Here is a 14610-nt window from a genome sequence, read left to right as displayed (position 1 = left end):
TTAAAAACCAACACCCAGTGCAATTGTTACTATGAACTGTTGCGAAATAATTCATTTATTTATGACGGCTGGCCTTGAAACGTATGCGATGTGTATCAGGAAGTCACTTTCATCGCCATGGACTTCTTGCTTTTTTCGTCTTCGAGATTACTGCAGTGTATGACACAATCTCTTTATCGCCGCTATTCCAGTATGAATTGCTATGAAATTGGTAGATGTTACGATCATATTAATAAATCTACTGTCATGTAGCTGAATGCACGGTGAGACAAACTTGGATAATGTAAAAAATCTTTTTTTTAAAAATATAACCGATGTATGTAAAACTTGCTACATATTTTCGTATTATGGTCAGCTATTACCAATGCCCATATTAACAAATTGTTGTTATTTGAATTTCTAAAGCTTTAAGCCGTGAATGATATAATTGTTTTTAAATTTAACTATTTAACTCCTCTTCCACTTTAGTGGATTATTTTTAGTATTTCTTATGGCCATCATTAGAAAATGGACATGTTCAACAGTCGACGAAATCGCACATTTTCACACGTGTTCCACCATATATATATATATATATATATATATATATATATATATATATATATATATATATAAGACTCATCACCATTATTGGATAGGGGTTTAATCTGGGAGGAACAGGTATATATATGAGTGTAATTTGCTTATCATTCTTCCATTGCACAGATAGATCTTTTTTAGCTGTGCAAATTCACAAATATCATTTACAAAAATACTCTGTCAGATTTAAGCTAATTCTACTATATATTTTGCTGTATACTTGTTTTAGAAGAATTCACTAATGATTATTCGATATTCAGTAAAGGTGGCGACCATGCATATTTGCATTACCCTGGAAACACATTTTTTAGTAATGCTATGATTGAATTTAACTATAGTCAGACCCACGAACAAGAGACCCAGATTGTAACTTATCAAGTACGCGCCGTAATGCGTCACGTATGAAGGATGATAAACCACACTGCATATTATAGAGGTAGTTATAAAAAGACGATAATCCTACCTGAAGCCCAGCATACGGCAGACAACTGTAGCGTCATTGTCATCCCAATCATCGTCACACACCGTTCCCCATTGCCCACCGAGAAGGATTTCAACCCGTCCTATATTTGCGGAACTGCCTCCAATTAATCGTACGTGTCCTGCTATGTAAGGCAAATATACATTCAACTTGTGATAAGATCGTTTTGCACCATGAAATATTTTCACTTAATCTTCGTTGATAAAATGAAAGAAATACATTCCTAACATATAAAAACAGCCATTTTAGTTGTATTGTTTTTCACTCAGAATCATATTTCAATACAATATAATAAAGATAATAGGTATACCCTTTTCTTCTTTATTTTGTCGTTTTCAGTGCCATTTGCTTTTGTACATTCAGATAATACGAGAGTTTTAGGTTAATAATATCAGAAAAAATAGAATTATTTGAGTGAGATCTAGGTAAATTGGATTGACAATTACCTTCACAGATAGATCATATTGACTAAATGTGGTCAAACATGCCAGAAGAAAAATCCCTCGATGTTATTCCAACCTACACGTCTAGAGTTTTTATAATAAATTTGACTTTCACTTTCAGAAAAACAAGGAAAAAATCCCCATTTATTACATGCGCTGCAACTCGACGTCTTCTCTATGTCAGCTTAGGACTCTGTATTTAACATATTAATTTTCCTTTGTTCCAGTCTGTGTGTATGCGAGTATTGTTACAACAGGGTGAAATTTATTATTAAGATGTATTTTTAGATATGGATTGTTTTAATGCATATGGTTTCAATCATATGGCGTAATGGGTCTGAACATCATTTCTTCTGCATTTAAGTTTTAAAAAAGTATATTCATCAGTTACCTCTTGTACGTGGTCAGCTCACACCAATCACAATCTTCATATAAAAGATAAATATTTTTAATATAACGTTTCCACATTTGATGAAATTGATTTTGCAACATTTTACAAGGCACACAGAGTGGAAAATAGGTACATCGATATAATCGTAAGTTAGTACATGGTATGTGTCCACATATGACTCCAGCATCTTCAGTATGACTGCAACCATGTCGCTTGAATCCTGCATGCTTGCAATCTGCCAGGTTTGTCTCATTTCCGATACAGTTCACCCTGTTAAGCCAGATGTTTCCTGAACCCGCACTAAACGTGCCCTCTTTAGTTGCATGTCCTGATCTGCTAACGGTATGACATATTTCTTAAATATCGAAATGTTAATAATTCTTGAAACAATAATTACTCATTAATGAAAATAATAATATTTCCATTCCGTGGATTAACATGATCAATGTAACTTTAAAAATATTTCATTGGGCATTATTACAGTGTATCTATTTGAAGCTACTCCGAGCAGCTATGTCATCATGGGCAAAGCCTCTGACGGGGTTTGCATCAGCCGAAAGGAAGAATCTGGACAACTAGCCAAGCTATCAAAGTTCAAAGATTTCCATTCCAGGTTTACCGACATCAAATTCGGTCGAAATATTTAAGCCTTATGCATCCTTGTTTGTGAAGTCATTAATCTAGTGGAAGGGGTTTTTTTAATGCTGAAAGACGCTATTGAATTTGGTCAAACTATTTCAATCAGTTTTTCGACAAAATAAAATGAAGTTATCCATACATTTATATGTGGTGAATATGTATAATTTAAGATATTCCAGCACTATATTCCTTGTATCTGAAATATCTCCAATGCAGTAAGACTGTCTGTGAAATTGGGACGAATTGGATAAAGTGGTTTTTAATAAAAGATGCTTGTCAAATGTTTCTCTATTATTTGTAACGTGATTAACTTTTATTGTGGATTTGCATGATTTATTTTTCCAGTGAAAGATTTTTATTTCCCGATTGTTTGAATAATTACTTGTGAAACTGAATGGAGCTATCAAACAGAAACTTGATAAATGCTTTGACATTACCTAGTATAGATGTCGATTTTATTGAATTGATTGGCTATCACCTGTCAGTAGAACAACGATTTTTTATATGGAAACGTCGCTCTTGCGTTTTCACTCCTTGTGTTCCTTCTTTGTTATGTAACGTAATGAATTGTCAATTCCGGAATCATTATAGGTTTACTCGTAACGTAATAAATCCAATAATTTACTGGCGTAATTTTGAATATATATATATATATATATATATATATATATATATATATATATATATATATATATATATATATATATATATATCTGTGTGTGTGTGTCTGTGTCTGTGCGTTGTGTGTGTGCGTTTGTGTGTGTGAAGGATTCAACACAACGACACTTACTGTCGCCCATGCTTTTGGCAATGAGATATGTAAACTAGATCCCTCAAGTTCCTTTAGTTTCATCATTGTAAACAAGTATTAAGCCGATGATTTTTCTCAGCCAAGCGTGAAGTACTTCGGCTGTCGGTATCAAATGTTATGGACCCATATTTGGACAGAGGATAAAATGAAAGTAAATCTTTGATGCATTTTCCATTGATTCATTATCTTTGATATATTTTCTATTGATTCATTAGTTTCGTAACTATCAGAAAAAATAATAAATGCTGAAAGAGTTTGTCGTTTAATTAAAATGAAGCACTTCTTTGTATCAAAACCACATCAATAATCCACTGACGCATGGTGCAAGTAACTGTATCAAAGGAAATGGACATTATTGCGAGATTAGGAACCCAGCAAGAATAGTAGAAATGAGTATGTACCTGAATCCAAGCATTCGGCATACAACCATTGCATCTCTGTCATCCCATTCATCATCACAAACAGTTCCCCATTTTCCAGCGAAGAGGACTTCCACCCTTCCTTCATTTGCTGAGCTACCTCCCATCAGTCGCACATTCGTGCCTATTCAGAAAGAAAATATATTTAAGAGTCAGTCAGATTTGCTCTGTGAACTAATATTTTGCTGCTTGCTTGCCTGAGAAAGGAAATAAAACCAAACCATTACGTGTCTTATTAATATGGATATTAGTAGTGAATGGGGACACCCTAGGGACTAGGGGAGTTCCATGTTAAAAAGGCAATATCCACTCTGGGGACTATGGAAAATTTAACATGGGAGAAAAAAATATCCACTCTGGGGACAAGGGAATTTAACATGGGAGAAAAATTATCCATTCTAGGGACAAGGGGAATTGAACATGGGAGAAAAAACATCCATTCTAGGGACAAGGGGAATTGAACATGGGAGAAAAAAATATCTATTCTAGGGACAAGGGGAAATTAACATGGGATTTGTTTTTTTTTTTTTTTTTTTTTTAAATAAAGAGGGTTCGCAATTGAAAGTCAATCTCTGTTCGAGACCTATGAGTGGCCCTGAAAAGGGCCTTTGGGTTTATGTTAATATGCCCTTAACATAAAGGGCATCTGCAATATCTTCTTGTCCTCAAGCTGCGTCTTACTCGAGGGCCATAAATCAGTGTCCTCTTGAGGTAACCTTGTCTTTCCACGTACACTCTTCGTATCCACAGACTGGTGTCTGACTTGTGGACAACGGTCCACTTGGATCGGACATACATTAGCATGTCCGTCCTAAACATCACTGAAGACACAAGCGTAGAAGATTGCACATCAGTCCACATCTTGAGGCACCGAGAACAGGTGAATCAATGCAGTGAACTGCACTTATTTATAGGTAGAGGTAGGATTGAAACGGATTGAGTTTGTTGACCAATGCAAACAGGCATTGCAAAATTCAGTCAGCCCGCATCCAATCCGAAGAGAGCAGTCTGTGACGTCACGTGGTCTATATAGATTCGCTAGCGCCTGTGTGCAGTCAATCTATGCGACAGTGATTCAACATGACGGAATCTCAGAAAACGATCCACTGGGGTGCACCAGCAGTGGAGACCGCCCAAGGGAACCCGGACTTACTTTCAGAAGAGGTAAATTGGGATTTTGTGGATTTTCTTACCTCGCAAGAATTTCTTCCGGAACCTTCGCCACCTTCATTACCGCAATTGGAGAATTTTAGACAGAGACAGAAAGAAGAATTGGAGAAATTTATACAAGGACAAAAGGAAGCGGAACAAGCTTTTCTCCTACAGCAACAGCAGTAAGAAGAAGAGGTAAAAAAAAACAACAAGAAGAAGTAGCAGCAAAGAAACAAGAGGGTGAAAATCAAACGGTCACGGTACTGTTGGACATTTTAGCGGAGTTAAGAAGTCTGAAACAAATGTATCAGACTTCTTTATTACGACCGAGGAGAATACGACCTTCCCGAGCTAAACACGTCAACCCTGTGACTAAGCCTACCGTACCACCCTTAGTGATTTCAACCAAATCATCATCAACAGTACGCAGTACAAAAGTAGGCCTTGGCCGTGGCAAAGGCTTAAGGCAGTAAAAGTTGATTGCTTAAACTCACCCCTACACCAAAAACCAAAGGCCCTTTTCAGGGCCACCCACGTCTCTCGAAAAGGGATAAACTTTCAATTTGCCAATAACTCCAAAAAAAAACCATTTGACCCCTATAGTACGTGTCTGTGTATGAGTGCGTGAGTCTACGTTCTTATTTTAAAATCAAAACCCAAAGACACTTACCTAATATAATTAATTTATTCTTTTATCAATAGTTACAATCCAATTCACAATTCACAACATAACACTTTAAAAAGTTCATACACTTCTTCTGTCTCATTGTCTCTGTTTTTTAAATTTCTTCACCGTCACAGTCCTTTCCTCTTCTTCCTAATCACTTTCTTCCCTTCTTCTTTTCTTCTCCTGTTTCTTTTTCTTCACCTGGCTGCTTTCTTCGTCTGAAGAATCCCTCTCTTCTTCTGAAGAATCCCTCTTTTATTCTGACTCCTCTTGTTTCTTTTTTGGGCAATCTGGAGACCAATGTCCTTTTTCTTTACAATAATAACAGGTATCTTGACTTTTGTCTTTTCTAGCCCCTGTTTTTTTGTTTTTTTTTTGACGGTCTGGACACTGTGAATGCCCTTTCTTTTGACAGATATAGCAAGTATCTTGACTTTTATCTTGAAAGGAAGGAGAGTAGTCCGTCGGCTGGTCTGAAGAGAATTTTCTAATGACCCCTCGCAAAGCTCTGATGAAACATTCGATTTGGCTAGTCTCTTCCATCGTTGTGCTCGGTTTGAGAGTGAAATGAATAGTGAAAGGACAAGACACATGCCCTTTATATACGCTGGTCTGCTATGACTATAAATTAGCCCATGGTGTTTAAACTTGAGTCATTTGACGTTTTGCACTCAATATGAAACGATCCAATTCATTTGAGAAGAAAGAAGAAGAAAGTAAGAGGCAGAAACGTGATCTATCGCCTCGTACCAGGGCTGAAGTCTTGGCACAAATTCATGCCAGTGATTTTGAAGAAGACATGAGTGAACCAGAATCCAAACCCTCTAAACAATGTTCACCACCCTTAGTCAACCCTGAAAAGTACTATTCCATTCGAGAGACGGAAAAGCGCTCCTCTAGAAAATTTAGAACCACGGCTTACAAATACACGGTGAAGTTTAAAGATTTCAAGGCAGAAGCACCGTTATAGAAAGCAGAAGGGTTCATCACCGGGGTGTGGGATTCTTTGCTCACCACACTCAAGCGACAATGTCAACCCAAAGAAGACGATCGCTTGAGACTTTCCATAGAACACGACGGTTTGAAATCCCCTGTTTGGATCGAGTTTAGCACCCCTGCAGAATTGACTGCTTCCAAAGTCATGGACAAGATTCAACACGTACAACAATCCAATGATCAGTTTGACATCACCGATGGAAAAGCCACACTCGACATGACCCACGTCTCTCCTCCTCAAGGGACTGGCCGCAAAAAGGTGTTATTGGTGAACGACCTTCGCATCACCAAAACGAGCCTCGTCCGAATTCACAACCCTCAAGACCAGATGTGTTTAGCCAGGGCTATCGTGGTGGGACGAACCTATGCCAACAAGAACGACACGGTAGAATGGAAAGGAGCCTGGGAGAACATTCGAAAATCGAACCGAGCCAAACAAAGAAATGAAGCAGAACTCCTGTACAACAAGCCGGACTGTCCAAAGACACACCCTGTGGCATTCCTGAGATGCAAAAATTGCAAGATGCCCTAGCTCCTCGATACACCTTGAAAGTGTACCGTCAAGAAATGCGCGGGCCTCTATTGTTTCGAGGGTAAGACTTTAAGGATGGAAAATACATTCATGTCTATTATCACGATGACCATTGCGATACCATTACCAGTATCACTGGATTCCTGGGATACAAATATAACTGTGAGAAATGTGACCATGGTTATAATAATCGAGAGCAACACAAACATTGTGGATTGAAATGCTCAGGATGTTTGGCCTCTCCACCCTGTCTAAGCGAAGGACCAGTGCATTGTTCAACTTGACTGCGCACGTTTGTCAGCCCTGCCTGTTACCAACAACATCTGAAGACGCAAGGTTTACAGCAGAAATGTGCTTGTCAACTCCTGAGATTGTGCCTTACGTGTGGACAAGGCATACGTACTAATAGTGCCAAGGCACACGTATGTTCAGGAAAGAAAAAATGTCACATTTGTCACCACATCGTGGACTTGGAACACCAATGCTACGTGCAAAAATACCAACCCCCACCAGAGAAAAAGGATGGACACAAGAAGAAAGGCAATTTCATCTTTTTCGATTTCGAATGCATGCAAGAGACTGGCATTCACATTCCTAATTTCTGCGTAGCTCATCGAGCGTGCGAGAAGTGCATTCAAGAACCTATCTTCAGTCATTGCCCTCGCTGCAGCAAGATTCCTGGAGGACGTGAAAAAATCTTTCGGGGACCGAACACGCTAGCCGATTTCGCCCAATGGGTCTTAGACCCCATCGACAAGACGTGGAGCCAAGAGGACATCGAACGTTACCGAGATTGTCATCGTCATGCCACGGTGATGGCTCACAATTTCTCCGGATACGATGGACAGTTTCTTCTCAGATACTATACGTAACATGGCACCGAACGTCATAAAGTGACTTTGAACGGAGCCAAAATCATTTTCATGCAAGTGGGACAAGTGCAGTTTAAAGATTCGATGAGTTACTTGGCCATGCCTTTGAGTCGAATGCCTAAAACGTTTGGAATGACAGAAATGGCTAAAGGTTATTTTCCTCACTTTTTCAATACGGAAGCCAATCAACATGCCGTTCTACCCCATTTGCCTGAGGCTCATTATTACGGCCCCGACAACATGCGTACCGAACAACGAGAAGCTTTCTACGCTTGGTACCAGGCTCACGCCTCGGACCCTTTCGACATTCAGGAAGAAATGCTAAAGTATTGTCGTTCTGACGTGGACATTTTACGGCGTTGCTGTGGAAAATTTCGAGAACTGTTCATGGAACACGGAGGGGTCGATCCTTTGAAGGAAGCTTGCACCATTGCCAAAGCGTGTTCCTTAGTGTATCGACAACGATTCATGCCTGAAAACACTGCGGCTGTCATCAGTCCTCAAACGGCCAACTATGTCAAACGTCAATACTCGGTCAAAGCCCTACGCTGGTTACATTACTTGTGCGACAAGGAAGACAAATGGATTCAGCATTCCCGCAACGGAGGGGGCGAAAAGACCATCGGAACGCATTCGGTCGATGGCTGGGACTTAGAAAACCCCAAGATCGTGTACGAGTTTAACGGTTGCTTATTTCACGGATGTCCCGTCTGTTACCCTGACCGTGCCACTAAAAATCAGTTTTTACAACGGACCATGGAAGAGCTGTACCAGGACACTTGTCAGCGACGCTTGAAGTTAGAACAGGAAGGATACCAAGTGGTGGAAATGTGGGAACACGAATACGATCGCCGTTTGAAAATCGATCCCGAGTTTAAACGTGTCGTGGAAAGTTACAAGCTGATGGACCCCCTGAACCTGAGGGATAGTTTGTACAGAGGAAGGACCAATGCCACCTGTTTGCTGTACCAAGCTGACGAAGAGAAAGGAGAAGAAATCAAATACTTGGACGTGTGTTCGATATATCCCTACGTGTGCAAAAATTGTCGCTTTCCTGTAGGGCACCCACAATTGTTGACGGAACACATCGACCTGAAAAACATTCGACAATACGAAGGTCTGATCAAGTGCAAAGTCTTGCCTCCCACCGACTTGTACCATCCCGTGTTACCTCACCATTGCCAAGGCAAATTGATGTTTCCCTTGTGCCGTACTTGTGCCGAAACGTGCAACCAAGATCAGCCTTGTCAGCACACCCAGGAAGAACGTGCCTTGTCGGGAACCTGGGTTAGCGTGGAATTGTTCAAAGCTCTGGGCATGGGATACCAACTGTTAGAAGTGTACGAAAGTTGCCACTTTCCCAAGACACAACAATACCACAAGGGTGACCACACGCAGAAAGGCATTTTCGCCGACTACGTGGATGCCTTTTTGAAACTGAAGCAAGAAGCCAGTGGCTATCCGTCCTGGTGTCACACTCCCGAAGACGAAAAGACATTCAAAGAGAAATACTATGAACAAGAAGGCATCTCTTTAGACCACATCGAGAAAAACGAAGACAGGCGATCGTTTGCCAAAGTGAGGTTAAATTGCTTGTGGGGTAAAATGGCACAACGACCGTGTTTACCCAAGACGGAATATTTGACCGAACCTTCCCGCTACTTCCAGATGATTCACGACAAAACCAAATACATGAAACACGTGGACGTCGTTCGCGAGGATTTGATCTTGGTCAATTACGAAGAAGATCTGGACTTTGTACAAGACGACCCTTTTGGAAATGTCATCATTGCGGCTTACGTGACAGCCCATGCTCGCTTAAAATTGTACGAAGCTTTAGAACTGTTAGGGGAACGCGTCCTGTACTTTGACACGGACAGTTGCATTTACATCCATCACCCGAGTCAACAGCACCCTGACATCGAAAGAGACCTTTTAGGAGCCTGGACAGACGAGCATCCCGACGACAAGATTCTAAGTTTCGTCAGTGGCGGTCCAAAAAATTACGGCTACGAATACCGGGACCCACAAGGAGAAGTGCACACGACGTGCAAAGTGAAAGGATTGACTCTGAATTATCGTACCAGTCGTGTGGTCAACTTTGGGGTATTGAAAGAAGCCTTGCAATCCGGAGAGGATGAACACTTTAAAGTGACCACCTATCAACCCAACAAGATTGTACGTTTACCCACTCACCACATCGTCAGTCGACCCTTGGAAAAAGTCTATCAAATCGTGTACCAGAAGCGAGTGCGACTTCCCAATCATTTCACTTTGCCGTATGGACATGTTGGTATAAAACTTTGGTTGTAAGCGGATAGCCACCCACCAGAAGGATGACTTCGCCACAGCAAGAATCGAGTGAGAAACCCGATGAGAACTCCAAGTTCAAACCCTACCCTTTTCCGGTTTTCTTGCCTGACTATTGTAATTGTGCCCGTCGATTGGACACGTTTCAAGCATGGCCTACGGATAGGAAAGGATTACCTTCTTCGCATATTTTAGCTAGAACAGGATTTGTCTACTTGGGACCTGAGTCAGGATTGGGATACGAAGTACAGTGTTTCGCTTGTGGCCTGAAGTTACGAATGGATCTATTTATCTATAAAGATTCAGCTATTCTGGAACATACTCGATGGTCTCCGCACTGCCCTTACCTTTCTATGGCCTTTCCACACATGACTTTACGGTACAATGATGACGGTACCTTAGAGACGGTACCTTCCAAAACAAGACATAAAAAACATAAAAAAGGAACGATGTACAAGCTTGAGACTGCATTGCGATTAGTATAAAAAGGGGCTATAGTTAAGATCGATACTTCATTGGGACTACCAAGACCAAGAGAACAAGATGAATACTTTCAGAGAAACACAGAACAAGCTGTTTAGAAGGGCACAATTCAAGTGTGGGGCTTCGGAAGTGGAATGCGATTGTGAGCCTTGCGATGGGTACGATGCTGTACTTTGTGACCTTAGCGATGCCGTAAAGCATCGTGGGAACTTTGTTCTCACTACCCCTATCATGGAAAGTGATGCTGTGCGTGTCAAACCTGAGGGATGCGAAAGCGATGCCGCTCGTCCTCTTGGACATTTTCCTGGGTTTCGTTTTAAAGGGGAATGTTCACCTTCACGTCTAGCCCCCTACGGATGTCATCCAGCTCTCAGTAAACTCCTGCCCATGTCATTCAACCCTCATCGAAACGAACCTGTGAAAGACGAATATACGTTTCCTGTGCGTTTGTCGGAAAACTGCGACTTTGAAAATCATCTTCAATCGTTCAAAGGAAAATGGCCTAAGTATCTGGGAGGACCGACCCCCGAAGAATTAGCCAGAGCCGGATTTTTCTACTTGGGCGAAGGAGATAAAGTCAAGTGCTTCAGTTGCGGTGTGTCACTTCACCACTGGGAACCGCAAGATTCGGCCTACGTAGAACATGCTCGATGGTCACCGAATTGTCATTACTTACCCTTAGTGGGACCGAGACATTGATGTAACTGACCATAATCTGTTCATGGATACTTTACACGAGAACATTCGTGCTTTGCCTGTGGAGTTGAGAGAATGCATTTACCGAGAGCTGGTCAAAATACAAGTCAAACGTAAAGAACATTTGCATCCGTTACGTCACCAGATCTTTAAGCACTGGTACCTGAATGGTATAAGAGAACTGATTCGTCAGAAATTGTTTCAGTGGTCAGACCTTGTTCAATACTTCCAGGCCCCCGATGATCCACGTGTTGATCATTTTGGTTACTTCGAGATTCACCTAGTACAACACATTGAGGAAGACAAGGTAAAGGAATACCGACATATTTTACGTGGAATCTACTTAGCGGAAGAGGAAACTTCTAAACGAAGTCTGACGTTTCGGTTACAGTATGCAACATTTAAATTCCCCACTGGAGAACGAAGATCTCTGGCTAGAAAGTACGTGTATTGTTTCCGAAACAAAGAGACTATAAACACAGGCTGCCATGCCACGACTTATATCGCATGTAATCCAACAGATTCCGTGGAAGGAACTCAATGATACATATTCAAACCGTGGATCATTACCATCGATTATTACAAGAACTGTATCCATTCAATTTGGGTCGACAAGTGGTGTGTGTCTTAGTGACTTGTTTTCTGGGATTTCGTTTACCAGCCGATTCCTTGTGGACTCTTTACGAACAGTATTTACCACCCATTCAACATGAAAGTGGTGCCTTTAAATGTTCACGGGAGACTCATTTTGCTCAAAGCTTTATGTTTTCATCTGGATACTTCTCGACCTCTACGGGAAAAAAAGATTCGTCAACTTTTAGCTACCCAAGACGTGTATGACGATGTGTGTGTAGCTTGTGACTTACATCCCCACTGGACAGATGTCCGTGCCTGGAAAGAATGGGATTTTGAGGCTTGGACCCAAGAAGTGGCCCAGTATGCACGAGAGTTGTTCAAGGAAAAAAGTCACTTTTCAACCTGTGTTAGTGACGGTACCAGAAGAACCCGTTACCCAGGACAGGACTGTCGTGGACAGCCCTGAAAGACCCTTTCGGGAGGACACTTGTGTGAGCTTACCCCCTATAGAACTGGTCAGAACTTTACCCAAAACATGTTGTACAGACACTTGTTTTTATTCCACGTTAATGGTTATCATGTACCTTTTATCCTTGTACTTAATCCTTTGGCTTTTATGTACTTTTGTCTTTCGTATTCATATTTATAGCATTCAATAAACGTGTTCTGAAAAAAAGGTATATAAACTCTTGTCTTGTTTGTTTTCGTGTTACAAGTGACATTCCTGACACTATGGCTATCTCTGCTGTCTCTGCTCCCTCTTCTTCCACTGTCAAAGTCATCGACGAACACTTAGATCGTGCCAGTTGGGAGGCTTTGTATCTTCGCCATCCCTTTAACATGCTCATTGCTGGACCTAGCGGTTCAGGCAAAACCGAATTTGTCAAACGTTTGATCGAACATAAACATCATTTGATCGATCGACCACCTTAACGGATCGTGTTGTGTTACAAGGAGTGGCAATCGGCGTACAGCCTCTTGCGAGAAAATCAAGGCGATTCCATCGTGTTTGTGGAAGGCATTCCTAAAGAAGACGACGGTATCGTCTCTGACTCCCGTCAAACCCATTTGGTCATTTTTGACGACATGTTAGGAGAAGACGAAGAAGAAATTAAACTGTGGTTCACGCGCAAAGGGCATCACCGTAATGCCAGTGTCGTTTACATCACCCAAAATTAGTTTCAACAAAGTAAAGCCCATCGCACCATCAGTCTCAATGCGCATTACGTGGTCTTGTTTAAAAGCCCTCGAGATAAATCGCAAGTGCAAGTCTTAGTCAAACAGTTAGGAACGCCTTGGCTGACTCAGGCGTACGACGATGCCACTCAAACGCCACACGCCTATTTACTCGTCGATTTGAAACCTACGACCCCCGATGATTTGCGATTTCGTACCCACTTGTTTCACCACTGGGGCCAAGACGGAGGGCCTGTCCTGTACACGTCTCCGTCCTCGACTTAACTTCATTCCACAAAAAAATCTATAAAAACCTCAGACCCTTTTCGTCTGTCTCACATACATTTTCAACATGTCGTCCCTTCAGTCGCATCTTCCCGTCAAATTGATTCGTGCCTTGTATGGCATCAGTCGAGAAAAAAATCCACAAATACGAGCTAGTCTCAAAGAAGTCTTACGATGGTTCACGGTGACGGCACGTCAATTACTCCAAGGGATCATTCAGATTCCTCATCAAACCAAACGCTTTTTTGATCGAAACAAAGTCGCTTTGACCCAACTGGCCGATCCCCGCATCGACACTCAAACCAAAAAACAAATCATTTTGAAACCTGGAGGGAGCGGTACCCTAGGAGGGGTCATCATTCGCTCTCTCTTAAGATCGGATCCTAATGCCCCCAAACTTCTCCCCAAGAAAAAAGTCAAACGAAGCCCCAAGAAGAAGAAAAAGACCAGGTCCCCAAGGAGAACTTCTCCAGTGGCGGGACCCTCCTCTTACCAGACACCACCCCGGAGAAAGAAAAGAAGCCCCCAGAAAAAGAAACAGAGAAAAAGTCCCCAGAAAAAGAAAAGTCCACAGAAGAAAACTAATCGCAAGAGAGGCACTTCTTCGGCCAGGACGCAACCTTACACTCGCAAACCACGACCTGCCACGGCGGTGACTGCGTCTCCGGCAGCCTCACGTTCATCCACTTCTCCGTTGATGACACCAAGAACTGAAGAGTACTTGGAGACGTTGATCACACCAAGAACTTTTCCGTTGGTGACCCCAAGAACTTCCCCAGTGGCAGGACCCTCCAATTTAGTGGCAGTGGCTGCTGCTCACAAAGTACCTTCTCCCAAAATCAAAGTCCAAGAAAGATCGGGCATGTTACAAAGTTTACTGGAATTGTCCAAGCAAGAACTGGCTCGATTTAGTCCGTTGCGTAACCCTGCACGACGTGTCATGCCTGTCCTCAAACTGATACGACGTAAAGACAATCAGTGGCGACGCGTTCCAGTATAAAAAAGGCCTGTGACCAAGTCGGGGTATCAGTGTTTTTGGTGCTGAAGACTCAAAGATGTCACCCTCCAGAAAACATCCCTCTTCTAAACAGCCCCAAGGAAA

The 14610-nt window shown here is 41.7% G+C and overlaps 1 protein-coding gene across 2 annotated transcripts in view; it reads right to left on the bottom strand.

Moving 5' to 3' along the window:
- Positions 1-14610, bottom strand: part of LOC149777833 (neurotrypsin-like) — a 38941-nt gene that overhangs the window by 13927 nt on the left and 10404 nt on the right. The window contains exons 2-4 of one of the 2 annotated variants that reach the window (XM_089938907.1): positions 3746-3887; positions 2052-2230; positions 1043-1184 (exon numbers count right to left, since the gene is read on the bottom strand). In XM_089938907.1, coding sequence (XP_089795033.1) covers positions 1043-1184; positions 2052-2230; positions 3746-3887 — 463 coding nt within the window. The remainder of the gene's footprint in view (positions 1-1042; positions 1185-2051; positions 2231-3745; positions 3888-14610) is intronic. The other variant, XM_089938908.1, reaches the window with a different exon arrangement.

This window comes from Sinohyriopsis cumingii, chromosome 17 (assembly GCF_028554795.1).
Source record: "Sinohyriopsis cumingii isolate HCF-2022 chromosome 17, ASM2855479v2, whole genome shotgun sequence".
Classification (NCBI taxonomy): domain Eukaryota; kingdom Metazoa; phylum Mollusca; class Bivalvia; order Unionida; family Unionidae; genus Sinohyriopsis; species Sinohyriopsis cumingii.
The sequence above is the reverse complement of the archived record's forward strand: the minus strand, read 5'-3'. Positions and strand labels throughout refer to the sequence as shown.